The following is a 26,797-nucleotide window of genomic DNA, read 5'->3' on the forward strand; positions in this document are numbered from 1 at the left end:
AAGGAACACAAAAGCCCCTTGGTTTTTAAACATCAGTATGGTTAACTCTTAAACAACACAGGTTTGAGCTGCACAAGTCCACTTGTACTCAGATTTTTTTTGACAAATATTGCACAGTCCTGTATATGTGTTTTCTCATCCTTATGATTTTCCTAATAACATTTTCCTAGTTTACTTTATTATTCACATAACATACAAAATATGTGCTAATTGGCTATTTATGTTATCAGTCGGATCTCTGATCGACAGGCTATTAGTATCAAAGTTTTGGCGAGTCAAAAGTTTATGTCGATTTTCAACTATGCAGGGGGTTGGTACCCTATTAACCCCTGTTGTTCAAGGGTCAACCAATTTAAAAACTTGCCCTTCCTGGTGAGAAACAGTAGGCCACATTTCAAAATTAAATGAATCCTCTTAAAGATGTCAGTGGCTCAGGCATGTTGAGCAGTTTAAGCCAATTAAGCCCAGGCAGCCTGCCTAGAGATTGGAGTATGAAGTATTGAGGGGGATTAGTTAACCACTCAATACTGTCCCTCCTTTACCTAAAAGGAAGAAGCCACTAATAATCTGATAAAGTCAAATATCAGTGCATTTAAGGGGCCCAACAAGAGAAAAGATGCTTGAACACAGAGGGCATTTGATGATACCAACAACTCAAGAAGACAGAACTAGAGCTAAAACACAGTGTAAGTATTCAAGGACAGGTAAGCTTGGCTGGGACTAACACTCTATGATTTTAGAAGTAAATTAGAATAATAATTAAAGAACAGCATAGCCACTGTTGTGACCCAAATCATTGGTCTGAAGACCTCAAGGAAGAAATACCTCAAAGTGCACACACATACGCATGCACACACACGAAAACATAAGGGTGACAAGGGAAGAAAAGGGTGACAGATAAATTGAGGATATATAACATGTGGCTAATAGGTGTATTGGAAGACAAAAAGAGGTAAAAAGAATAAGCTTTCAAGTAACAGGAGAAAAATTGTCCTACCTGAGGCAAGACCTAACCCTACATGTTTTTTTTTTTTTTTAAATATGAAATTTATTGTCAAATTGGTTTCCATACAATACCCAGTGCTCATTCCAACAGGTGCCTTCCTCAATACCCATCACCCACTCTTCCCACCCTCCCACCCCCCATCAATGCTCAGTTTGTTCTCAGTTTTTAAGATAAACCTACATGTTGAAAAGATAATTGAAGATGAAGGTAAATGCAGTGCGGAAAGACACATTTAGGTACATTCCGTGACACTGATCAGTAGCAAAGAGAAAGAGAAATTCTTAAAAACCGGCCAAAAACAAAACAAAAACAAAAGCTACCTATCAAGCAAAATGGATCAGACTGGCATGGAGCCAACCATTTGCAACACTAAGTTGGTACATGGTGGCTACAGACTATAAAAGAAAAAATAACTAAAGCAAAGGAATGCTTTACTCAAAGATTTTACCCACCAGGGTGAAAAAAAGAAATATTTGCAGATATATACAGATTTAGAAACTATATTACCTACATAACCCATATGAAGGACATATTCAAAGAAAGAATCTAATTAAACAGTAAAGGACACTAATCACCATCAAGGAGGATGAAAAGGATAAGAGACAAGTGATGAGCAAGATGATATGGATTATGTGTTTGATGTACCTGGTAAATAAAGATTCTTGACATAGAAGACACACATTACAGGGGAAGGTCTACTGTTCTACTGAGAATCTATTATGTGATTCTCAGTGGGAGGCACTATTACCCTAAAGGGGATGAGTTTGTTCACTGCGTGCATGTGTGTGTAAGTTATTCTTTTTATAAATAAAACACAGATATATATACAATAAATATGCAACATATCTGTGGTATTAAAATCTCATGGTTGGGGGGGGGTGCAGGTTTAGGGAAAAAAACGTCTAAAAAGTCTCCTTAGTAAGGCGATAGAAAAAAGAAGATTGAGAAACACTGGTCTACAACAAACAGGATAAAGAATCTCAGTAAAAATTAGAATGAGAGTTGGGAGGGCTTAAAAGAGCTAGATGAGAAAGAGTAGGCAATTATTCTGTGATGGCACAATTTATGGAGCAGTGACAGTTATAAATTGGTATGTACCAAACAACATGGCATCTAAATATATAAAGCAAAGGCTGACAGTAATGCAATTAAAACACTACAACAATATAATACTTCAAAATATGTCTTTCACAAGTGGGTGACCTAAAAAGGAATAAATGAGAATATATGAAAATTAAATAATATTATCAATAAACTTGATTAGGTATATACATTTATACATATTTCTCATTTTATATATGAAACTCCTCAAAACAATCGTTTGCTTGTCTGTAGAACATCATGAAAATCTGTTCTGTAACTGCCATTAAGAAAATTTGAACAAGGGGTGCCTGGGTGGCTCAGTCAGTTAAGTGTTTGACTCTTGATTTTGGCTCAGGGCATGATCTCACAGTTCGGTTTGTGGGTTTGAGCCCCGTGTTGGGCTCTGTGGTGATACTGTGGAGCCCGCTTGGGATTCGCTCTCTGCCCCTCCCTGCTTGCACACTTACTGTTTCTTGCTCTCTCTCAAAATAAATAAACTTACCTTTATATATATTTACATAGATTTTTTTAAAAACAAAAGAAAACCTGAACAAAGTTTAAAGAAGATATTCTACCAGCTTCATTCTTTGATCATAATCCAAGAAAATGAGAAACAGACAATTAACAAGCAACACATAAAACAAATCATATCTACTTGAAAATTTAACTTACTCAGATTATCTGTACATCATAGGAGAAAAGAAAAGTGAATTTCTGTATTCTCTGGAAAGCTATAAATAGGTGGGTACTTCAGAGCAAAACCATGAAATGAGGCAATATCTGGTGTCAGGGAAATTGATAACCGTAAATGTCTACAGCTTTATAAGAAATATAAAGTCATGCATAGGAATGGATAAACACAGAAGGGAACTTAATAGAGAATCCAGAAATGGTGCACACAGGATTACATCAATAACAAAGGCACTGTTTTAATTCAGTCTGAAAAAAGATAAAGTGGTTAAATCTGGCACAATTGAAAAGCCCCCTATATTACACCACTTAGAAAAATATGTTTTCAGGAAAAATAAAAACATATCAATACTTTCAAGAAAATCTATGCAAGCGTGGACAGGTATGTTCCATCTTCAAGTAGGGCAGACCTTAACCAAGCTATAGGAGGCTAAATAATGGTCCCCAAAATGTCAGGTCCTAATCTGGAGTCTGCAAATTTTATCTTATTTGGAAATGGAATCTTCGCAGGTACGATGAAAGATTTCGAGATGAGGTTATCCTGGATTATTATCTGAGAAGGTCTTAAATGTAATCAGTGTACTTGTAGGAGAAAGGCAGAGGGGCAGAAGGGATTGGACACACCCAGGGGAGGCCTGCCACTTGGAGACAGGGCAGAGGTGTTTGGAGATGCCAGCCTTGGAGACTGGGGGGATAGAGCCACCAGCTAAGGGGCGCTGGCAGCTGCCAGCAACCGGAAGGGGTGAGAAGGGTTCTCTCCCAGTAGTGGGGGCTGCTGGAGCCTCAGGACAGAGCACTGCTCTGCTCTGACACCTAGGTTTCAGCCCAGGGAAACTGATTTCAGACTTCGGCCCTCCGGAACCAGGAGAAGAGAAATCTCTGTTGTTTTAAGCCATCTGTCTGTGGTGCTTTGTTGCTCTGGCCACGGGAAGCGAATACACAAGCTAGCTACATAGCCGCAATAAAAGATATACGGAATTACCAAAGTTAAAAAATTATACAGAAAGAGAGACCACAAAGTAAGTGCGGAAACAGCAAAAATTTGGAATAGTCGCTATGTAGATGAGAGGAAGGGAGGGCCTGATAGCTGTACTCTACAAAAATGTATACAAATTAATAAGAAAAGACCAAAAGCCCAATCAAAGTTGGGCAAAGTGTGGCTATTGAACATGAAGGATGCTTCATGTAGCCAAAGAAATCACAATGCAAAGCAATATGGACATCTCTCTTTGTAAGCAGGAGACTGGAAAATATTTATGAGTGGCAACCTTTACTCACATCGATGATTTGGGGACAGGGCATTCTAACATTGCTGCCTTCCACTCAGTAACCCCACAACTAGAATGCATCCCAAAGACACATAAGCACCAAAATGTGTGTGCGTGTGTGTGTGTGATTATGTATCTTAGGTATGCTGTTACCCACTGATGCACACACATATACACACATACATGTATACATGTGTCTATATGTGCACATAAAGTTTCAATCAAAGTATAAAAGGGTGGATGACTGATATTAAACGATTGATGACACAGTTAGTAGAAAACAAGACTAGGATTTATCTTAAGCCATGATGTCCTTTTAAAGCAATACACTTGCCTTGATTTTTTTCTTTCTTTTTTTATATGAAATTTATTGTCAAATTGGTTTCCATACAACACCCAGTGCTCATCCCAACAGGTGCCCTCCTCAATACCCATCACCCACCCTCCCCTCCTTCCCACCCCCCATCAACCCTCAGTTTGTTCTCAGTTTTTAATAGTCTCTTATGGTTTGGCTCCCTCCCTCTCTTTTTTCTTTTTTGATTTTTTCTTTAATTTATGATTTAAGAGACAAAACCATATATGCATGGATCCCGTCTTGACTCAACTTCCTATTTATTTAGCCAATTAATTCAATTATCTTCAAGATTGATCACTTATTTACTATCTTTGTTGAAATTTTCAGCACTAAATAGCTGAAAATTTTTTTCATTTATTTTTAAGTTTATTTATTTTTGAGACAAAGACGGCATGCACGGGGGAGGGGCAGACAGAGAGGGAGAGAGAGAATCCCAAGCAGGCTGCACGTTGTCAGCACAGGGCTTGACTCAGGGCTCGAACTCACAAAACTGTGAAATCATGACCTAAGCCAAAACCAACTGAGTTCTAACCAGCTTAGCCACCCAGGTGCCCTTCTTTTTTTCACTGAGAAAAATTACCGAAATTTTATTTACTTACTATACTTACTGAAATATATAAAGATTGCCAGGGATATAAATATATTATTTGTACATTTGTCATCATCAGCTTTTATTCTCAAATAAAAGGACCCCCAGAACAGAGAGAAGTGTCTTTTAAGCAATTTCATTCAACACATTTACTGGATGCTTGCTAAGTGCCAGGACCTTCATTAAGTGCTGGAGATAAACGATAAGTAGGTAAATACAGCCCAGTGTGTCAGATGTCAGGGTCGAGACCTAGAGACAACGCAGCAGGGGCACTAATAACCCTAAGGCACAGCCTAAGGCACACAGGAAAAGTTCCCCAAAGGAGGGGAGGAAAGAAAAGAATGTTCCAGGTGGAGACCTGAGGCCTGAGAACTAAGTAGGAGGGTCTCATAAGCCTGGGCGGAATTTGGTCCATGTCTGGAAAGCTCCGTGGATCTCCAAAGGATTTTACATATGGAAGCACATCATTGAATTTCTGTTCTAAAAGAAAATTTTGACTGCAAATCGGAGAAGGACGGGTACAGGGCAGGGCTGGAGGCCGAACACAGCAATCAAGTCAGTATGTGGTCCGGTGAGAGACACGGAGTTGTGTCAGTGGCAGCCGGAACGACGCAAAGATCTCATGTGTCGCCAAGATGGCACAGTGACAGACTCCATGGCGAGGTGTGGGCTTGCGGGAGACAGCCCAGCCAGGAAAGGTGGCCAGAGGCCCCAGCAGCTCTCTGGACGTGTCTGCGGGACATGGAAGTCCTCATCTGAAGGGAGAAGATGCTGGCCTAGGAATCAGCTCACCAGTGTCCTGAGGTCATGGATCAGTCACAGCTTTGGGAAGTCAGTGCCATCGGCCCCCCAGCTGAGTGGAGAACACTCGTTTTGTGGGCCAGGAGCAGCAAGCATCACCCGCCTGATGCCAGGGGTGAGGATCTGCTATGCAGGCATGCAGCCTGCCGGTCCATTCATTAACCCAGCTTCCATCCCACTAAGGGGCTTAATTATTCTGAACAGTTCCTCATCAAGGCCTTGCCTAACGATGGTAAGATATGCAGACAGTGGGTAGCAGCACAGCCACCCTTCCTCAGGGGCAGATAGATGAAGAGACACGAATGAGCTCATCCTACCAATCATGGGCCACGAAACAACAAGGGATTAATACCAGCAGTGGCATGTTTGAAACAGGGACCTAGGCTCTGAATTCCTACAGTAGCTGGAAAGTAGCTTTGGGGTTCTCCAGCCTTCACTCTGGCTGCAAAGGGCAGGGGGACAAGGTCATCTTGGCAGTGTGATCGGTTGTGTCCAGAAAAGTGTGGACGGCACGGCTTGTCAGCACCGCTGTGCAGAAAAGGCGGGTGTGATGGGCAAGGGAGGGACGCACGGCATACGCCAGATACTCCAGCTCTCAGTCACTTGTTCTGAGGGGACAGCGGGCCCCACATTGAAAGGAGACAGGATTCCTTCAGATCCTTACTCGTTCAACCAACTGAGTCACCCAGGCCAGATCCTTACTCGTGACAACCCAGCTCCCCCTGTAACATAACCATGAGGGTGTCCTACACGTTCCCTGAAAATCCCTCCATCTAAAGAAAGAAGCCCAGCCTCCTTAGCCCTCTGACCCTACCTTTTCTATTTTTTTTAAAGATATTTATTTATTTTGGGGGACAGCGCAAGCAGGGTAGGGGTAGAGAGAGGTGGATAGAGGATCTGAATCAGGCCCTACACTGACAGGCTGACAGCAGTGAACCCGATGTGGGGCTCGAACTCACGAACCGTGAGATCATGATGAGGTCGGATGCTCAACTGAGGAAGTCACCTGGGTGCCCCATGACCCCACTTCTAAGAACTGACCCCAGGTGAATGAGCAAAAAGAAAATGTTTTGCACAGAGATATTTATAGTAGCAAAATTTATTCAGAAAGAGGAAAATTAAGAAAAAATAGATTAAATGTCCAATAATAAGGAGTTCTATAAATTTAATCTGGTCCATCTACAAACTTGGATATTATACAGCCAATTTAAAATAACGTTTACCAATAACATGAGAAAGCACTTCCCGTGTAATGTCAAGATCAAAATTAAGATATAAACTTTGCATAATATGAGCATATGTATGTACTTATGCATAAAATACCAAACTTAAAAAAAGTTTTATTGGTGGTCACATGGCTGATTTTGTTTTTCTTTATTTCTCTGTAGTTTCCAAATTTTCTATAGTGAGAAGCTATTTCTATTATAATGAGAAAAAAAAAAAATCCAACTGATTCTTTCTAAAACGAAGTTGCAAAAACATAAACTGGCCATACACAGGAAATGCAGCAAGGAGGTCTAGACACAAAACAATCAAGGCTTTTAGGTAAACAAAACTAAGATAAGACGATTTTAAGAAAAAAACATTATTTAATCCAAATAACTGGGAAGAGTATCTTTGGGTTCATGATTTATTCATGCCTATATGATTGGATTTTAGAAGAATCACAGAGGTTAAACTCTCGCTAATCATAGTGCTTATGAGTTTATATCAGAATGATGATTTCCCTTGGAAATATATTGGAAAGCAAGCAAGAGCATAATTAGGATTGCTCAACAGATGGGGAAACAGAAGCACAGTGAAGCAGCAGGAAGTTACCAAGAAAGAACAGCACCAAGGGAGAACCCGAAGCCATAGGAGCCAGAGAGCTCGCTGGGCCACCAAGAGCCAAGGACAGCCTTCCCGGCCTGCTTGGTGCTGCTTTAGCATTCCGCATTGCCAATGGTGGTTTCTCCAGCAACTCCACTATACTTTGAGTTCCACAAGGGGTGGGGACCACTGCTTATTTGGTTTCACATCTCCAGCAAACAGCACGGTACCTTACTAATTATCTGTGCAATAAAGGCACACACAAAATCGCTTTGTGGCCACATTTCAAATGCAAGAATGCTAATTTATAAGCATCTGCTGAGTGTTGACTTTGTGGAAGAGGGAAAAAGATGCTACTTTGCAAGAAGGAGACATCCTTTCCATCAGGTGATGCTATTTTCATGCCGACACTGAACACCGGGAGCTTGACTGAAATAATATTTAGCCTAGAGATGAGAGGGCTGAAGAGGGATCTACTGTTTCCAATCCCAAGGCAACTACTACTGGGCTCCCTTCTCTTCCTGACCACATGCTAGACAATAAAGCTACAGGAATAAACATGGCACATGGCCTGGAGTCCAGAACGGTGTGGAATATTCCAGTAGAAGTTGCCACCATTTTATATCATCACTGAGAGAACAACTGGAATTAACGGGGTTTGTTCATCATGTTACTGAAACACAGAACATTGGATGACAATCCTGGTGGGAAGACACCAATGTGGCCCAGCCGTCAAATCTAGAAGCATCAAATCACTGTTTATTAGACTGGGGTTCTTTTAGGCAGTGATACTCAATCCTGGCTGCCTAACAGAACCACCATTATAACAGTATCAAAGCCTGGCCCCCTCCCCAGACACTCTAATTTTAGTGTTTTGGGGTGACCTGGGCATCTATATGTTCCAGAAGCTTTCCTGGTGATTCTGACAGGTAGTCATGGTTGAACACTGCCCTACTGGGGGAGGAGGGGGAGAATCTGCCTGAAAACATGTACACATTTCGCTTTCTTCTTTCTTCACCGAAACCCCGAAGAACTTGAATTAGTATCCTGAGTAGAATTATCTCAACCCCCTTGAATAGAAGTTGAGAATGTGACAGACATCTTAAAGTTATTCCCGCTCTCAGGTTACATAGAAAGCAGGCATCCACTAAGTAAATGTACAACTAAATGTCCTGCACCAGGAAAACAAAAATGAAAGTGAAAACAGAAACTCTCTTTTGTGAGCTACATTATTTGTTGTTTTACAAACATTATCTAAATCAGATTTACAAACCCATCCAAAGAGACTGGCATTATTATACCCATTGTATAGATGAGTTAATTGAGGATCAGATGGGTCATGACATTTACCTAACGTGGCCACAACTACTAAACTACTGGTCATGTCACACAGATTTGCCGCCAAACCCTGTGATCTTTCCACTAGATTATGTGCCTCCTGAAGAATGCTGCTGATTTGTCTTTTCTACAAAACCAAACTCTGAGAACTGAAAATAAACAAAATAATGAATTCTAAACTGAGCCAAAAAACAGAGCATTAGTATGCATCCTAATCTTGTTTCCATTCATTTATACATGTTGTATTTTTCTCTCTAGCCCTGTAAAAACATACAAAACAGACAAGAGTTGGCCATGATATAGTAGAAACGCATGCAAACCCTCAGATCCGCATCAAAACAAGGGATAAAATGTGTGTTCTTCGTGTTGAATAGGAATATGCCACTTTCTCTGGCTGTCTCACACCAAGTTACTAGTTACAAGGCACCAACCTCTTAATTGCAACAGGCTCAAAGAATTTCAGTTACTTAAAGAATCCAGTCTCCACCAACCACACTCCTCTCCTTTCAGACATAGTAAAAAGCAGGAACTGTTGTAATTCTATTTTTCCTAGATAACAAAAAAAAAAAAAACAGTAAAAAAAGAAATTCTTATTAAATATTATGATGAGGCTGCGAGATTTTTGGGTACCTTTCTCAGACTTTCACACTGGCAAAAACGGGATTCTCTTGGTTCCAGAAATACCCCTGTGTTGCAAAGTGGACACTGTTTGTCTACACGATCAATGAATGAACAGCGTCCTTCACCAGACTTGGGGGGGGGAGTGGACCTGCCTTGGGACAGGAGGGGTGGAATGAAAGGAAGAATGGAAAGATGGTGGAGACTGGAGAACACAGAGCCATAGCTGACCCCTCCAGACTACAGGCTTCCTAGGAGGCCTCGAAACACAGTGATTCTAATAGAAAATGTTAATAATGCTATTTACGAAAAAGTCGCGAACATAGCTATAAAAAACATGCAACAAGGAAGAGGTTTCCAAGTTAGGTAAAGCGAAAGCCTTTGTCTGTTGGTTAACCTACATCTATAGAGTCAGTTAGGAAGAATACTGCTAGCAAGGAATGAGTGGTCTAGAAGATGTGACCCATGCGAGTCACACTCACATGCAGCTGCCTTGCCCATGACAGCAAGGTGTGGCCCACCAGCATCAAGGGGAGATCTCTCAATGTTGCTTGGGTATAGGAGTCTTCAACTTAAAACAAAAACAAGGAGAGGGGCACCTGGGTGGCTCAGTTGGTTAAGTATCTGACTTCAGTTCAGGTCACGATCTCATGGTTCGTGGTTCGAGGACGTTTGGCTCTGAGCTGATGGTGTGGAGCCTGCTTGGAGCCTTCTCTCTCTCTCCTTCTCTCTCTGCCCCTTCCCCACTTGCTCTTTCTTTCTCTCTCAAAATAAATAAACTTTAAAAACAAAACAAAATAAATAAAACCAAACAAGGAGCAGAAAACTAGCCAATTGACCAACCAACAAAAATCAGAAATGGCTATAGGTTTGAGAAGACCACATTACTTCCATGGATTCAAGATTTAAGATGTGTCAGGGTCCAGAGATACATGTGTATATGTGTGCACACGCGCATGGATGAGTGTAGATAAGCAGATGGGTGATAGCAAGACTTTGTGTAGCTGTGTGTTTGTGTAAAGACCTGTGCTTAAAAAATGGAAGTTACAGTAATTTGCATAATCCTTATCTACCCAGAGCTTTACATTTAAAAAAATTTTTTAATGTTTATTTATTTTTGAAAGAGAGAGAGCGCGCGCAAGTTGGGGCAGAAGAGAGAGGGAGACACAGATTCCGAAGTAGGCTCCAGGCTCTGAGCTATCAGCACAGAGCCCGATGCGGGGCTCAAACTCATGAACTGTGCGATCATGGCCTGAGCCGAAATCAGATGCTCAACGAACTGAGCCACCCAGGCATCCCAAGCTTTACATTTTCAGAAATGATATATTTCTTTCTTAATTTTACTTGGTAACCACCCCAGTTTCCAGCACAGTGAAAAGCACATAATAAGAACTCATTATTTGTTAGTAAAATTAAACTGATTGGAATGAGAGTTGCAGTGTGTACACAAATAACATTCGTGAGAATAAACACATAATAAGATGGCCAAACACTGTTCCGTACCCTTCACAGATCTTAACTAGTGTGATCTGCACAACTAACGAGATATGTTGTACGCTCTATGACCCTGATGTTGCTGCTGAGGAAATCGAGGCCTACAGAGTTCAGCATCTCACTCAAAGTCACAAGGCTGATAAAAGTAGATAAAGAATTAAGTAGATAAAAAGGAACCTGAGCTACCCCTTCCTCACTCACCTCTAGAGTCTGCCTACCAACCACAGTGTAGAGACAGGATCCTGGCTTGTGTTCCCCCAAACCACCCGTGGATCACTGAACTTTCATTCATGTTATTCATGAAATTGAGCGAATACCATTACATTTTCTAAATCATAATTTTTCAAAATTGTGATGTCTCATCAATTGGCAATCATGACTCACTGCCGATGAATAACTAATTGATTTTACATAAATGCATCTCTTAAAGATTCAGTTGTGGGAGCTCATTAATATTTTATTTGGTTTCTCACAGTGAACTCACAGAGAACAGGTTTGTTTGTCCCCCCCCCCCCCAGTGAATTAGGTAGCTCTGAAATCATCAAGTCACATTTCCTGTCTTTTCCTGAATAGTCTTGATTTCATAAATCCCCATCATTTTATCCTATAAATTAGGAATCACATTGTCCTAAAAATTTCAGTATTTCAGGGTCTAAGCTCACCATCTGGACAGAAAGAAACAAAATCCTTTGCCCAATTTAAAATTTTCATTAAATTTTAAAATATGGTAACCATGGAACTATAGACCTCGCTAGCCCTTGCCATCCATGGTTTCATACAGAGAAAAGTTACCCACCAATTTCTTTCCACACATAAAGAAGCAAATAAACACAACACCCAAGTGCAAGATGGAAAAGACAAGATGAATTTTTCAAGGTAGGAATTAAAACAGCAACCTCTTGGGACTACAGATTGAAAATGCATTTTTAATGAATGTGTCTGTTTCCACACACACACACACACACACACACACGGCTGGCATTTATCATCCTGGTGATAATGACCATCACTCAGTCTTATAAAACTGCTTCTCATCCAGAAAAGACACAGAGATCATGTGTCACGTTTATCTGTGTCTCTTTTCTGCCGAGCTGGGGCCTGCCTGACACCAGCTGACCATTCTTCAGGGCATTCCTCATTCCTTACATTTGTATTATAATAAGTAGATGGGCCGACTCTCAGTTGTCCTGTTTATCTATGGGTCATTTGTGGTTTCCACATTGGACTTTTCAGACTCTGTTTGTTTGACTATTTTACTCCTCTTAAAACTATTTTCTTTTAAAAAATATATTAGTGGAAAATAAGCTGTGAACGGGGCCAATTTTCATTATACTAGAACATCTTAAAAATTTTTTTTAGGGACCCCTACGTGGCTCAGTCAGTTAAACGGCCGACTTTGGCTCAGGTCACGATCTCACGGTTTGTGAGTTCAAGTCCTGCAACGGGCTCTGTGCTGACAGATCAGGGCCTGGCGCCTGCTTCGGATTCTGTGTCTCCCTCTCTCTCTGCCCCTGCTCCGGTCATGCTCTGTCTCTCAAAAATAAATAAATGTTTAAAAATATTTAAATGTGTTCACTTGGGTAATTAGGGTGTGCTTTTGTGTGTGTGTGTGCAATAAGCCAAGCAATGACTACATTCCAATATTTATAAGGTCTTGGTAAAAATAAAAGCATGCTCACAGGTCCAAAGATTGGTCACACAAACTCTGAAATAATTTTTTTTTTTTGCCAATTTTAAATAGTTGTACTTAGAACATTGCATTTCCTACTTACAATACTGAGCTTATAAAGTACAATGAGATTTCTTTTCCCTGTGCACATATTACAGAGTCACATATCAAGAATGCTCTGCTATTTACTACAGCAGCTCAACTTGAAAGCTGCCATGAATTTGCTACAAATTTGTGTCCTTCAGTGTTTTGTGTGGAACAATGCTAAATGTCAAATCCAGAGTCTGGAAACTCCTATTGTATTTGAAAGATGAGATTGGGTAAAATTTCATTCAAAATAGGCTTTCAGCCAGTACCTTTGTTTTTCGGGAATGGTAACACTTAATGCCCTGAAGAGAACAGAATCTGGGTCCTTAAAGTGTACCTAAAGAGAAACAGTTGGTAGTAAAGACCAGGTTTCCAGGACCTGGTTCCCTTGCCCCGCTCCCGACCTCTGCACAATTACCCTCTGTTGTCAGGATGGGAGGGGAGGACAGAAGGGAACCAGCTTCTTGTAAAATAATCTTTAAGCCCAAGGGGTACTTGGGTGGCTCAGTCAGTGTAAGCATCTGACTTTGGCTCAGGCCATTATCTTGCAGTTTGTGAGTTCAATCCCTGAATTAGGCTGTCTGCTTGAGCATAGAGTCTGCTTTGGATCCTCTCCCTCCCTCTCTCTCTCTCTGCCCCTCCCCTACTCTCTCCCTCTTTTCCAAATATAAATAAAAATTAAAAAAAAAAAAGCCCAAGACATATGGTATTTAGACAAGTTCTTCCGGGTCCCTTTACAAACCGCTCGAGTGGTTGAGGATTGCATGAGGGAAGATGAGAAATGGAGCCAGTCACCAAGCACCATTTCTATGCCATAGGCTCGCTCTCTCTTTTTTTATGGATTTTTGTCTTTTATGATTTCCCTATTCATCTTAGTGCAATAGATTCAACTCTGCTAGCATGTCAGCTCCAAGGAAGGGATCTTGAGTTTGTCCGCTGGTGTATCCCATACGCCCTCAACAGGGCCTGCACACGGGAGACCTCAGTCATATTTGACTGCTTGCTTTCCTCCTTTGTCTCCCAACAGGGTCAAATGCGATCACTTTGAAGACACAAATACCTTGAAAATACGTTATAAATCTAGGAACTTCCCTTTCATTTATACTTTTTGTCTCCAGGCTGATGCCTGGGTTGAGTTGCCAGCATGCAAACCTGTTTGTAGACTCATGTTTCCTGGTGTGGCTTGCAGGTTCTAGGGAAGTGTGGTGCCCACATAAAATGCTAGCACTTCTGTTGGCCAGAGGTAGGCAAGGTGGACTTTCTAGTTTGTATCACCTATTTTTGTTGTGGTGGTGGTTCGTCCACTTGTTTTTTTTTTTTTTTTAAATTGAAGTATAGTTGACATGTAATATTCTAGGGCAACTATAATATTCTAGTAGTTTCAGGTGCACAACATGGTGATTCAACACTTCTCTCGATTATGAAATGCTCCCCATGACAAAAATAGTAGCATCTGTCACTATACACCGTTATTATAATATTATTGACTACATTTCCTATGCTATACTTTGTATCTTCATGACTTACTTATTTTCTACTTGCAAGTCTGTGGGAGCTTGGGTGGCTCAGTGGGTTCAGCATCCAACTCTGGTTCCAGCTTGGGTCATGATCTCATGGCTTCGTGGGTTCAAGCCTCACATGAGGCCCTGTACTGGCAGCATGGAGCCTGCTTGGGATTCTCTCCCTCTTCCTCTCCCTGCCCTCCCCCTACTTGCACAGTCTCTCTCAAAATAAATAAATTATATATATACACATATAATATATAATATTATGTACACATATATATATACACATAGAATATATAACTGCAAGTCTGTACCTCTTATTCCCCTTCACCTATTTTGCCCATCTCCCCACCTTAAAGACCACAGTCCACACCTGGTGTTCAACCAATGGGGAATGAATGCATGGTATTTCTCAGCATCATCACTTGGCCACTTGGTCCAGTGCCCCGGACCAGCGGAAGAGGACATTCACTGCCTTGCTGAGGAAGGAGCCCTCCAGATGGTGCTGTGAACCTCATTCTTTCCTACGGATCCCCACTCCCCACAGGGCATGTCTCCCGGCCAAGAACAGGCAGGGGTGGGACAGCTGTTCACTAGATCGCTCTCACAGCCTGCTTGCACCCATTTAATCTGCACAGCAAGCAAATCCCCTCTATCCTTCATGTCTGCACGTGTAGAGCTTTCCCGGTGAAGGTGCAAGGAAATGACACTCAACATTGCAGAAAATTGAATGGTTTTTTGTGTTTTTTTTTTCAACATTTATTTATTTTTCGGACAGAGAGAGACAGAGCATGAACGGGGGAGGGGCAGAGAGAGAGGGAGACACAGAATCGGAAACAGGCTCCAGGCTCTGAGCCATCAGCCCAGAGCCTGACGCGGGGCTCGAACTCACGGACCGCGAGATCGTGACCTGGCTGAAGTCGGACGCTCAACCGACTGCGCCACCCAGGCGCCCCAAAATTGAATGGTTTTAATCTGCAGGGTGCCTGGTGTTGTTGGTGTTCCAAGAGGCACAAAGAGGCATCTCTTTGGCAGGAGCTCTATGCCTCTACCCGAAGATATTGGTTCTAACTGGATGTCATCCTAAAGGGCACTGTGTGAGTTCAATAACAGCCAGGTTACTGGCAGCAAATTGAAAATTTCTATTGTTGCCAGCAGGCCAGCTGTTGGAGTGAATGGAATGAAGCTTCCAGGCGTGATCTTTCCACATCCACCATGCCCACCTTAATTCACTCTGAAGTCACGCAACGAACAAGTATTCTCTCCTTGACCAAAGTCTAGCCGGCCTTCTTTGGGCCCTCTTCTCCACCAGGCTCAAACTTGTCTTACAAAAACTGCAGGCGCTCAGCAAGATGATTTCATCAGTACCCCCCTGCCCCCCGACATCCCCCCACGTCCTCGCTCATTAAAAGGCTTGAACAAAATGCTCACAGTTCCTAACACCTCAAGGCCACAATCCCAGGATGACCCTGGCCCTCTTAAAGCGCCTGCTTGAGAAAGCTCGACATTGCCAAAAGAATGCACTGTTTGTTCTGCCGACACCTGATGGGAGGGTCCCTGTCTCCCAGTCTCTGTGTGGGAGGGTAGGAGCCCAACTTTGACAAGCACCAGTTTGCAAACCCAGATGATTTTCCTATGGACCAACCCCCTCCCCCACTTTTTAGAAACTTCTACTTCCCTGATCCCGTTCAAGCCCCTGCCATCTTCCCTCATCCCCCAATCTCTCATTGTAAAGGGACGAATGTTTGGGGGTGGGTGGTGAGGAGTGCATTTTGTATGTGGAAAAGATATGGATTGCTATGGCCGGAGTGGACTGTGGTGTATAATTTCCAAGGAAGCCTGTCAATAATCTTCCTCATTCCTGGTTAGATGCCCTAACTCTCACCCTGGATCGTGACTTGCTTTGACCAACAGAATTGGGTGGAAGCAGCTTGGATCCCAGAGCCCGTGTCTTAAAAGGCCTCATACTTTCTGCTTTTGGCCTTTTAGGATATAAACACCCCGTAAAAAGTTCAGGTTAGTTTACTGCGTGATGAGAGACATACAGAGAGGGGCCCGGGTGACCCCCAGACATTCCAATCGCTCCTAGGTAAGAGGCTGGGAATGTGAATAAAGTCCTCTTGGATCCTCCAGTCCCAGTCAAGTCATCCCAACCGACACTATGTGAATTAGAGACGAGTTCTTTCTGCTAAATACTGCCAAGAATCATGAAGAATTAAGCGAGTGTTATTTGTGATATCATTAAGTTTTGGAATGATATATGCAGCAACAAATCCCTGACACACCTGTGTAAACAGGAGAGGTAGAAAAGTGTAGAACACAATCAAGAAATTTACCCAGTTCTTCTTTAGCACGCCTTTGTGGGTTTTGCTTGTTTTTACCTATTATCTGATATCCTGTAACTTTAAAATAGTATAATTGAGGGGTGTCTGGGCGGCTCAGTCCGTTAAGCATCCTACTTGATTTCAGCTCAGGTCATGATCTCGCCGTTCGTGAGTTCGAGCCTCACGTCAGGCTCTGCACTGACTATGGAGAGCCTGCTTGGGAGTCTCTCTCTCCCTCTCTCTCTGCCTCTCCCCTGTTCATGCTCTGTCTCTCAAAAATAAATAAATAAACTTAAAAAACAATAATATAATAGTACAATTGAATAAAAGATTTCCAAGCACCAATGAGGTAGTGATTATAGGCTAAAATGCCAACACACATTATACACAGCAACAAAACTAATTTCATCCTGGCCCAATAATATAAAACTAATATAATAATAATATAAAAGCCAAGAATATAAAACTACACTGGGAAGTTTGATTCCACTATTAAAAAAAAAAAAAGTTGGCTCTGGGTCCTTAAGGCGAATTATGACACCGATTAACCAAATAAGTGCCTTGGCAGGCAGGCACGGAGTTAGCACCACAAGCATGCAGGTTGTGCACAACAGAATTCTGGGTGTGCTGTCAACAGAGACCATGATGTGAATGGCACCCCCTGAAGTGGTCCAAATCAGCAAAACTGTATAGAGAGCCTATCGTAGGCAAAGATGAAACATGAGTTTGCCCTTGAAAATCTGGCATTCTAGTAGGAGCTGAGTGACAGATGATTAACAATGGCACAGACATATAAATGTAATGATGTCCATGTACTAAAGAAAAGACCTTGAACCTGAGAAGTGAAAGCAAGAATACTAAGGCGTGTAAAATGCACATAAGTAAAATCATACACACATAGAGGGTGCGGCTTACCTGACATGCTGATGGATGACTGTGGTTGAGATCCCAATGGGAAGACACTATGTCAACAGACTTTTTGGCCATGTTGAGTAAATTCATCCAGCCTTGGAAAAGTGATAAGTGAAATGGTGCATTTTCTGAATAGTTAAGGCCTTCAGGAATATTTTCCACCAGGGCAATTCTTAGAAAAGATTTTGAAAAACAAACAAACAAAATCCAGTCAAATTTGGAGCCACAGATCTTTATACATACATACACAGACATATGGAACATACTCTTTTACTCTTTTCAAATATATATGTTCCTCATCATTCACATTTTCCACCAAAGGCCTCTTACATTTTCCCTATGCTAACCTTCCCAGTTCTGAGAGCTTAGGCTCCGTTTTTCCCCAGTTTTTGCTTGTATTTCAGAAAATCATGGTATATGTCTCAATGTCCAGCTTCAAACTAGCCTTGAAAGAAAAATTCAGAGCTTCCTACACAAGCATCTTCCTCTAGTAATATATTCCTATTTTCCCAACAGTATGCAATTCTGAAATATAAGAGTACTTCTGTGAGCTACTGTAGGCTGTAAATTAAGTTTTGCATGTTTCCAGTTTCTAGTACAATGTTTGGCATATATAGAACTAATTTAGAAACTGAAATATTGTGAGTTTTATTACTATTAGAAAATAAAAATAAGAAATACTATTATTACTGCTTAACATCTCTACTGATTCTTCCCAGCTAAAGGACATAAAGAAATTCTTAAACCTGCCTATTGCAGGGTTTTATTAAAGTTGGAGATAAGGAATATATTCCATAGTAGCAATAACCAAACCTTACATAAAATACAACAAAGGTATCCTAATAAATGTGTTTTTTCTTTTTATACTTCCTTGTATATGGACAACACATTCGCTGTGCCTGGCTCTGCTTGGTGCTGTGGTTGAGACTGTGTGGTTTCGCTTCTGACACATCATGTTTTAATAAAGGAATGAACTCTTTTTTTTCCCAGTTTAAGACCTGTCAACTCTTGATGGAAAACTTCATATTCATGAAAATATCTATAAGTGCTTCCCGAGCAGAGATCTGTCTCATTTACGGCTATGCATCCCCAGTGCTGGATACATAATTAGAGCTCAAGAAATACCTATGGAATGAATTTCAGCTTTCAACACAGAATCCAGCACTTCTCACTAGAACGGTTAGCTGCTTCTCTTAATGACACTTGTTCCATTCAGCCGTTTTATTTTATTTATTTTTTTTTCAACGTTTATTTATTTTTGGGACAGAGAGAGACAGAGCATGAATGGGCGAGGGGCAGAGAGAGAGGGAGACACAGAATCGGAAACAGGCTCCAGGCTCTGAGCCATCAGCCCAGAGCCCGACGCGGGGCTCGAACTCATGGACCGCGTGATCGTGACCTGGCTGAAGTCGGACGCTTAACCGACTGCGCCACCCAGGCGCCCCCCATTCAGCCGTTTTAGAAATAAAAGCAATACTCTTAGTAAAATGTTCTTGTGCGTTTGATGATTATCACAGCCAGAACGGATGTGGGTATGTGACCCAGAGACATCCACAGTTCGGGGATCTCATCAGCCTGCCGCCATCCGCAATCAAATTTAACGTTTGTTGAGGCCTGATAAGCACAGGACAGGAGACTCAGAACTGACTGTGACAAATCTCCCTAGTCCTCTGAAATTTACAATCTAGAGAGAGAGAGCCTATCTCCTACCTAATAATTCAAGCAGGAAGTAGACCGCTACGAAATGGTGAAACAAGACTAAGAAGTTTAATTAGATAGATAATGCATCATCTGAAGTCCCCTTGGCACACGGCAGGAAGGAAAAATTAATTCTGGTTGGAGGCTGGCGGCATCTGGAATTGGAGGAGTAGGACTGGAAATGAGTCTTCCAAGGTGGGATTTTATGGGTGAGCTGGAAGAGACAGGTGCTCCAGGTAGAGAGAGGAGCCTGTCAAACAGTGTCCTTGCCTCAGACACAGGAGCATGCCCGGTGGAGAGGGCGGGCAGCGCCTGCAGGGACCACACGGTGGCTGTGAGCCAGGAAGAGGAGAGCTTGGGCTTCATTTTGGTGCATCTGGGAGCAGCCAAGTTCATTAGGGGCTCACCCTCAGGCACACTGTATGCCACTGGAAGGTGAAAGAGGAGACCCAGAGATGGCAAGTCAGTGGAGAGAAAACAAGAAGTCTGGAATTTGATCGGTGGGAATGAAGAGAAGCATGCAATCAATGGAGGTTTGAGAAACCAAGTCTGAAAAGATTTAGTGTTTGATTGGCTTGAGGAGAAGGTGAAAGAGAAACAGGCAGGAGTCAAGGATGACAGATTTTCTTGCAGGACCGCCACGTTGTCTCTTAACCATCTCCCATGGTCTCCTTCCATGGATTCTTGCCCCTCCAAACCATGTTCCATACCGCAGCTGGGTTAATCATTTAAAAACGTAAACTTAAGCACTCTGCTGCCTGATGAAAGCCTCCCATGGGCTTCCCCACTGTCCTTAGGATGATGTCTCCCCCCCAGCCCCCCGACATGGTTGGCGAGTGTTCACCAGTCTGGGCCTGCCTCTCTGTGGCCTCACTGAACGCAAAGGCCTTCTGTGGCTTTTACACCAAAGCCACACTAGACATCGTTATCTCCTTTCCTCTATTTTCTCCAGACTTCGGCATTTCGTGTGCATCTTCCCAATCCTCCTTCCTACACTATTATCTCTCAATTAACCTTTAAGGTCCTAATTTCAACATTAGTTCTTCTGATAGACTTCCCTATGCCCCCAAACTAGGCTAGATCTCCCTTATCACCAGCCCCTGCATGACCTGTTACTTCCCCTCTGTCCTATCCTGCTCCTAAAATTACTTGTTCAAGGCTGACTTCCTCTGATAGATTGCAGGGTGCTTGAAGGCAGGGACCTGCTCCCCTGGTTCAGTTTTGTAGCCACAGTGCCTAACATATTGCTTAGGGCACAGGAAGTATCCAAACAATATCTGCTGAGTTTCACTGAAATTGGAACAACTGGAAAGATGGAAGGGGGCGGGGTCCATTGAAATTGACAAGGAACATGGGCAAGGAGGTAGACCAAGGGTCAGGAGAGATTATCAAGGGGAAGAAATGAAGAGAAAACTAGCTCCAAGCCTAACATGGGGGGAATGCCTACACTTCTCTGTGTTCATAGCATGAGGAAATGGCCCCAGATAATCAGCAATTTCAGTCTCCTCTATAACTACAGATGATATTTAGAAATCAAATGAGAGACAGTCCCTCCAAAAAACAAAACTGAAACACAATAGCCTCTACAAAAGAGAAGGGACTGGCTTCAATTTCGCTTCAACATAACAGACACACTGAGGTATTAAAGAGGAGACTCTAGAAGCCCAGATAGACCAAATGGACAGGATGAGGGATGTGGAGTGACAACCCAACTGTAGTTGGTTGGCTCTGCACCATCCCTTCCTTCATGGCCCTGTGGCTTTCTGGCAAGTATACAAATGGGGATTCCCAATCTCATCTAGAAATCTCTAGACTAGGTATTCTTAACCTTGGATACACGGATAGAATTCATGGGACTCTATGAGCTGGATCTTTACTTTCCCGAATCTCTAACTGAAGTTCAACATTCCCTTCAGTTATGAAGACAGACAATACCCCACCAGGAATATTAGAAGAACCCATGACTCCGTCACCGAGAATTTTCATACCATGGTACAGTTACAACAAACAGCTCAAACACTCATCACTACTTTGTAATTCTGGTGGTTGTTATTTCATGCATCAGTAGTGCACAATATACATTTTTATTTCACAAATTAAAAAAACATTTTGACAACTTTATTTCAACATTATTGGTTGCAATCCTACGTGTTTTAATTTCTGCATTTAAAAACATTATTCAAGGGGCATCTGAGTGGCTCGGTCAGTTAAGTGTCTGACTCTTGGTATCGGCTCAGGTCACAAACAGTTCCTGGGTTCGAGCCCTGCATCAGGCTCCATTTTGACAGTGCAGAGCCTGCTTGGGGGATTCTCTCTCTCTCTCCCTCTCTCTCTGGCCCTCCCGTGCTTTTTCAAAATAAATAAATAAACTTAAAAAAATTAAAAAACATTATTCAAGGAAGGGTTCATCAGAGCGCTACACTGTGGAGTACGAAGCATTCCTCGGCCTGATGATGATGTCGAATTTTATAAAATTTCTGCATGTAAGAGACTCCACTTTGAAGTCCCATTTTCCTTTCCAACTAATGAACTCTTCAGCTAGCAGCTGCTCATAGAATTTCGACAGTGCAACTGGCGTTTGGATCATAGGAGGACAGTGAGGTTAATTCATACATGGAAGGGATAGTGTCATTCGATAGCACCAATAAAATCATCAATAAGTTAATAATCAGAAGCAGCTCAACTGGTCAGCATCAGATTAGCAGGTCCTTTTGTTTTGTTTTCACTTCTCTTCTTCACCTAAATTATGTGATTAACCCCTCCTTCTTTCTCATATAAACCTCTTGCTTTTCCCACGTGACCACGATGCTTTTCTGGTTACTCCAGAATCTGTGCTCCCTGAATTGCAATTCTGCGATCCCCAGATAAAGTCCTTTGTTCTTTTTCTGTTTCTCTTTCTTTTCCTTGGTTGACATGCATCATCTAGTCTTTCTTTTTTTCTACTGCACAGACATTCTAATAATTTTCTCCCATTAATGAAGCCATAGAAGTGGGTAAGATTACCAAGAGAGACTTTTCAAGAGAGGAGAACTGGGTCAAAGCCAATTACAGAAAACATCTAATCACGTCTGGCTGGTAGAGAAAGGGGGCCAGGTGAAGAACACAAGAATGGCCTGGAAACCCTGGAAGAAGAGGAGTGAAATTCCCTAGAAGCCAAGAAAGACCAAATTTATCATCTATTGTTGTTTTTTTTTTTTTTTTTTTTTTTTTTTTTACCGAATATCAAAGTAAATTTTGATTTCATGCTAAAAATAAAAATAGACACACCACCCCAGGTCTGGGGACACACTGGTGTGTGGGTAATGAATTCCAGGGAGAGCCCCTGCTCACCTCCTCACTTTCCCCTCTTCAAGTGACCTAGGGACCGTGATGGCTCCTCAGTGACACAGAGCTTGCCTTCCATGCCCATGTTAGAAGATGCCTCTAGAAACCAGCTTTGAAATGACTTATTTCTGGGACCTATCATTTTATTTCCTTTAACGGCCAATAGCTGGCTACTCTCCAGGGCGCGGATCTAATTAGCATACACGCAGAATGCATTTCCAGGCATTGACAGCCCTCTCTGTCCTCCTACCTGGCAAGCAAGGAAGTAGGCAGATCTCATTAAAATTCACCTTTGGGCAAATCCCTAGAATGCATGCTTGCACCATCTCGGAAAGAAGTATGCCCAAAGGCTGTAGCACTATTTCTGACACCTGACAACAAGGGGAAAGGCTGAATAGACAAAGACACAATACAGCTAAAACCTTTTTATACCTCTTTTTATGGTACTTGGAGATAACCTGCAAATGATTTGAACCGTGGGTCCAGGGAGCTCAAGCGGAATAAATACATTTTTAAAATGCGTTTTGCATTGTTAATAGATTTTAAAATAGAACTCTAGCTGTTCTTATTAATAATATGTATTTATTCTCCAAACTTAATGTGATCACCAAGATTTCTTTTTTAATCCGGAAACAATAGTTTAGCTTCTTAAAGAACTATCTGTGCTTTCCTTCCACTAAGGTACCAAAAAATGTAGTCCCTGCATTTGCTAGCTTTAAAGCATGGCATGCGTAAGCTGGCAAATACAAGAATGTTTATGAATCTATGAATATTTGGGGAATATTATAAATGTAGTTTTATTTATTTATTTATTTATTTATTTATTTATTTAGAGAGCAGGCATGGGTGTGAGCTGGGGAGGACCAGGAGAAGAGGAAGAGAATGGTTTTTTTCAATGTTCATTTATTTATTTTGAGAGAGAGAGAGACAGACAGACAGACAGAGATAATCCCAAGCAGCTCCATGCTGTCAGCGCAGAGCCCAACACTGGGCTTGATCCCACGACCCTGAGATCATGACCTGAGCCCAAATCAAGAGTCGGAAATCAAGAGTCGGACACTCAACCACCTGAGCCACCCAGGCACTCCTGGAAACACTGTAGAGAAAATATTTCTCTACAGTGAAAATACTGTCTATTTTAAGAGTAAATGACTTATTATAAGGTAGACAAAAATGCAGCTTTCCCAGTTAGTAGCTGTGTGACCCTACACAAATGACTAACCTCTTCAAATCTGTTTTGATTTCTGGAAAAAAAAAAGTTATTCTGAAGATTACAAGAGATAATAATCTCTATGAAGTGCTTTGCTCAGAGCCTGCTTCATAGTAAGCACTAAATAAAAGACATTTTTTTAATGTTTATTTTTGAGAGAGAGACACACACACACACAGAGTGCAAGTGGGGGAGAGGCAGAGAGAGAGAGAGAGAGAGAGAGAGAGAAAGAGAGAATCCGAAGCAGGCTCCAGGCTCTGAGCTGTCAGCACAGAGCCTGATGTGGGGCTCAAACTCACAAACCGTGATATCACAATCTGAGCCAAAGTCGGATGCTTAACTGAACCACCCAGGTGCCCCTAAAAGACATATTTTTAAAAATAACTTACAATCTGAAAACTTATAATTAAGAAAAATTTCTTGAGGTTCTCAGACTGATATAGCACAATTACTACAAAGATTTTACATATATTGGTTAAAAGGCCTATAAACTAGGACCTTTGTGACATCTTCAGAGTGAATGTCATGTACCTTTCATTGCCTACTGCAATGGATCACTAATTAGGACTTGATTATGTATGTAGGCACATGGCAGTCAACTGGCTGACTTTCATTCCATACCTGTTAGCTGACTGGTGGCATTAATCAATGAAACTGAACAGAAGGCCTTAGCTCAACAATACAATTAGATGTGGACTCAAAGTAAAATGATCCAGATTTTATTCCCTCACTTTGGGTCATCTGGCTGTAATTTAAAGCCCAAGGTTGACAAGGCAGAAGTTAACCTTCTCAAAGTTACTAAAGTCTCTGGCATTGATGTAGAAGATAAGCTGCTACCCATGTGTCAGATTCAGTGGCCACCTCTAGACATGAAAACCATTGACACAGACCTATGTAAGTTTCCTTTAATGCAGCTGAGATATAGGTTTTATTTTCCTAAGATTTGGGGGTCAAGCGACTTTACCTGTGAAAGATAGCAGGAAAGATACCAGTGAGGTCTGGCTGGCTAACAGTGTCCTGATAATTCTTTTTTTTTTTTTTTTTTTAATTTTTTTTTTCAACGTTTATTTATTTTTGGGACAGAGAGAGACAGAGCATGAACAGGGGAGGGGCAGAGAGAGAGAAGGAGACACAGAATCGGAAACAGGCTCCAGGCTCTGAGCCATCAGCCCAGAGCCTGACGCGGGGCTCGAACTCACGGACCGCGAGATCGTGACCTGGCTGAAGTCGGACGCTTAACCGACTGCGCCACCCAGGCGCCCCTCCTGATAATTCTTAATCTGGTATAGGGATTGACATTGTGGAATACTGAAATGACTAGGGAAGTAATTGCTAACAGTTTTAATACTTTTTTGCCAACTTCTGATTTTGAAAAATTTCAAATCCACAGAAAAGTTGCAAGAGGAATAGAGCATAAATATATTCGTTGCAAGAAAGAATGCTGTGCATACATATGAAATGACACATACATACCCACACCTTTTAGAAAACCATTTGAAAGTAAGTTGTACGCATCAGAATAATTTATCTCTGAATCTCCAGCATGTTTCTAACAAAGAAGCCATGTTTCTTTTTTTAAAATTTTTTTTAATGCTTACTTATTTTTGATAGAGACAGAGAGAGAGAGAGAGAGAGAGAGAGAGAGAGAGAGAGCACAAGCAGGGGAGGGGCAGAGAGAGAGGGAGACACAGAATCTGAAGCAGGCTCCAGGCTCCGAGCTGTCAGCACAGAGCACGACATGGGGCTCAAACCCACGGATCATGAGATCATGACCTAGCCGAAGTCGAACACTTTTAACCGACTGAGTCACCCAGGCGCCCCAAGAAGCCATGTTTCTAAATAAATGAAAAACGGGGTGCCTGGGTGGCTCAGTCGGTTAAGCATCTGACTTCAGCTTGGGTCATGATCTCACAGTTGGTGAGTTCAAGCCCCACATTGAGCTTTGTGCTGATGGCTCAGAGCCTGGAGCCTGCTTCGGATTCTGTGTCTCCCTCTCTCTCTGCCCCTCCCCCACTGGGACTCTCTCTCTCTCTCTCTCTCTCTCTCTCTCTCAAAAATAATAAACATTAAAAAAGTTTAATAAATTAAAAACAATTATCACATAGGCAATTTAATAATAATATGGTGGGTTATCTAACATTCAAATTTCCCCAGTTGTACCAATAAGGTCCATAAAGGATAAACCCAGTTTCTTTCTTTCTCTCCCTTCCTTCCTTCCTTCCTTTCTTTCTTTTTCTTTCTTTCTTTCTTTCTTTCTTTCTTTCTTTCTTTCTTTCTTTCTTTCTCTTTCCTTCCTTCCCTCCTTCCTTCCCTCTCTCCCTTCTTTCTTTCTTTTTCTTTCTGTTAGGTTTTTAAAGATCCAAGATCCAATTAATGTTCACTCATTGTATTTAGCTGTTGTGTCTCTTTAGGAGAAAAAACTAGCCTTTTTTTGTTTTGTTTTCCTTGATATTGATGAATTAGAAGAACCTAGGTTTAGTCATTTCTCTAAATATTGCTCGACTTGATGTGCTTGACTGATGCCTCATAATTAGATTTAGGTTAAATATTTTTGGCAGGAACACTACCTAGCTAATGTGTCTTTCTAAGTGCATCACATGAGGTGACACATGATATTGGGTTGTCCCACTACTCAAGATGCTAAGTTTGGTCACTTTGGGAAGGGAGTGTCTGCCAGATTTCTCTACTAATCAGTATTTTTTGTCCTTCTATAAGTAACAAATAACTTGTACAGAGGTACCTGTAGATGGCATAAATATCCTATCCCCTAACATTTCACTCGCTGATCTGCCTTCCATCCATTTCTAATTCTTGACTAAATCTACCTTGTTGATAACTTCCTATCATTAATTCTGTATTTGTTATTTGTTATTCTTCTGTAAGGAAAAGCTTTTCCTTCTCCTAGCACCCATTTTTTAAATTTTTTTTAAAAAATTGTTTTATTAGTATGGGCTTATAGATTCTTGTTTTTTTGTTTTTTTTTTTTTTGTTGTTATTGTTTTTTTTTTTTTTTTTTT

At 41.6% G+C, this 26,797-nt stretch overlaps 1 protein-coding gene across 4 annotated transcripts in view; it reads right to left on the minus strand.

Annotated features, from left to right (window-relative positions):
- Nucleotides 1-26,797, minus strand: part of PLD5 (phospholipase D family member 5) — a 434,076-nt gene that overhangs the window by 170,549 nt on the left and 236,730 nt on the right. For all 4 annotated transcript variants that reach the window (XM_040451812.1, XM_040451814.1, XM_040451815.1 and 1 more), the window contains one exon: nt 17,552-17,720. In XM_040451812.1, the coding sequence (XP_040307746.1) occupies nt 17,552-17,720 (169 nt within the window). The remainder of the gene's footprint in view (nt 1-17,551; nt 17,721-26,797) is intronic.

This window comes from Herpailurus yagouaroundi, unplaced genomic scaffold, assembly GCF_014898765.1.
Source record: "Herpailurus yagouaroundi ecotype Mexico unplaced genomic scaffold, PumYag 205, whole genome shotgun sequence".
Taxonomy (NCBI): Eukaryota; Metazoa; Chordata; class Mammalia; order Carnivora; family Felidae; genus Herpailurus; species Herpailurus yagouaroundi.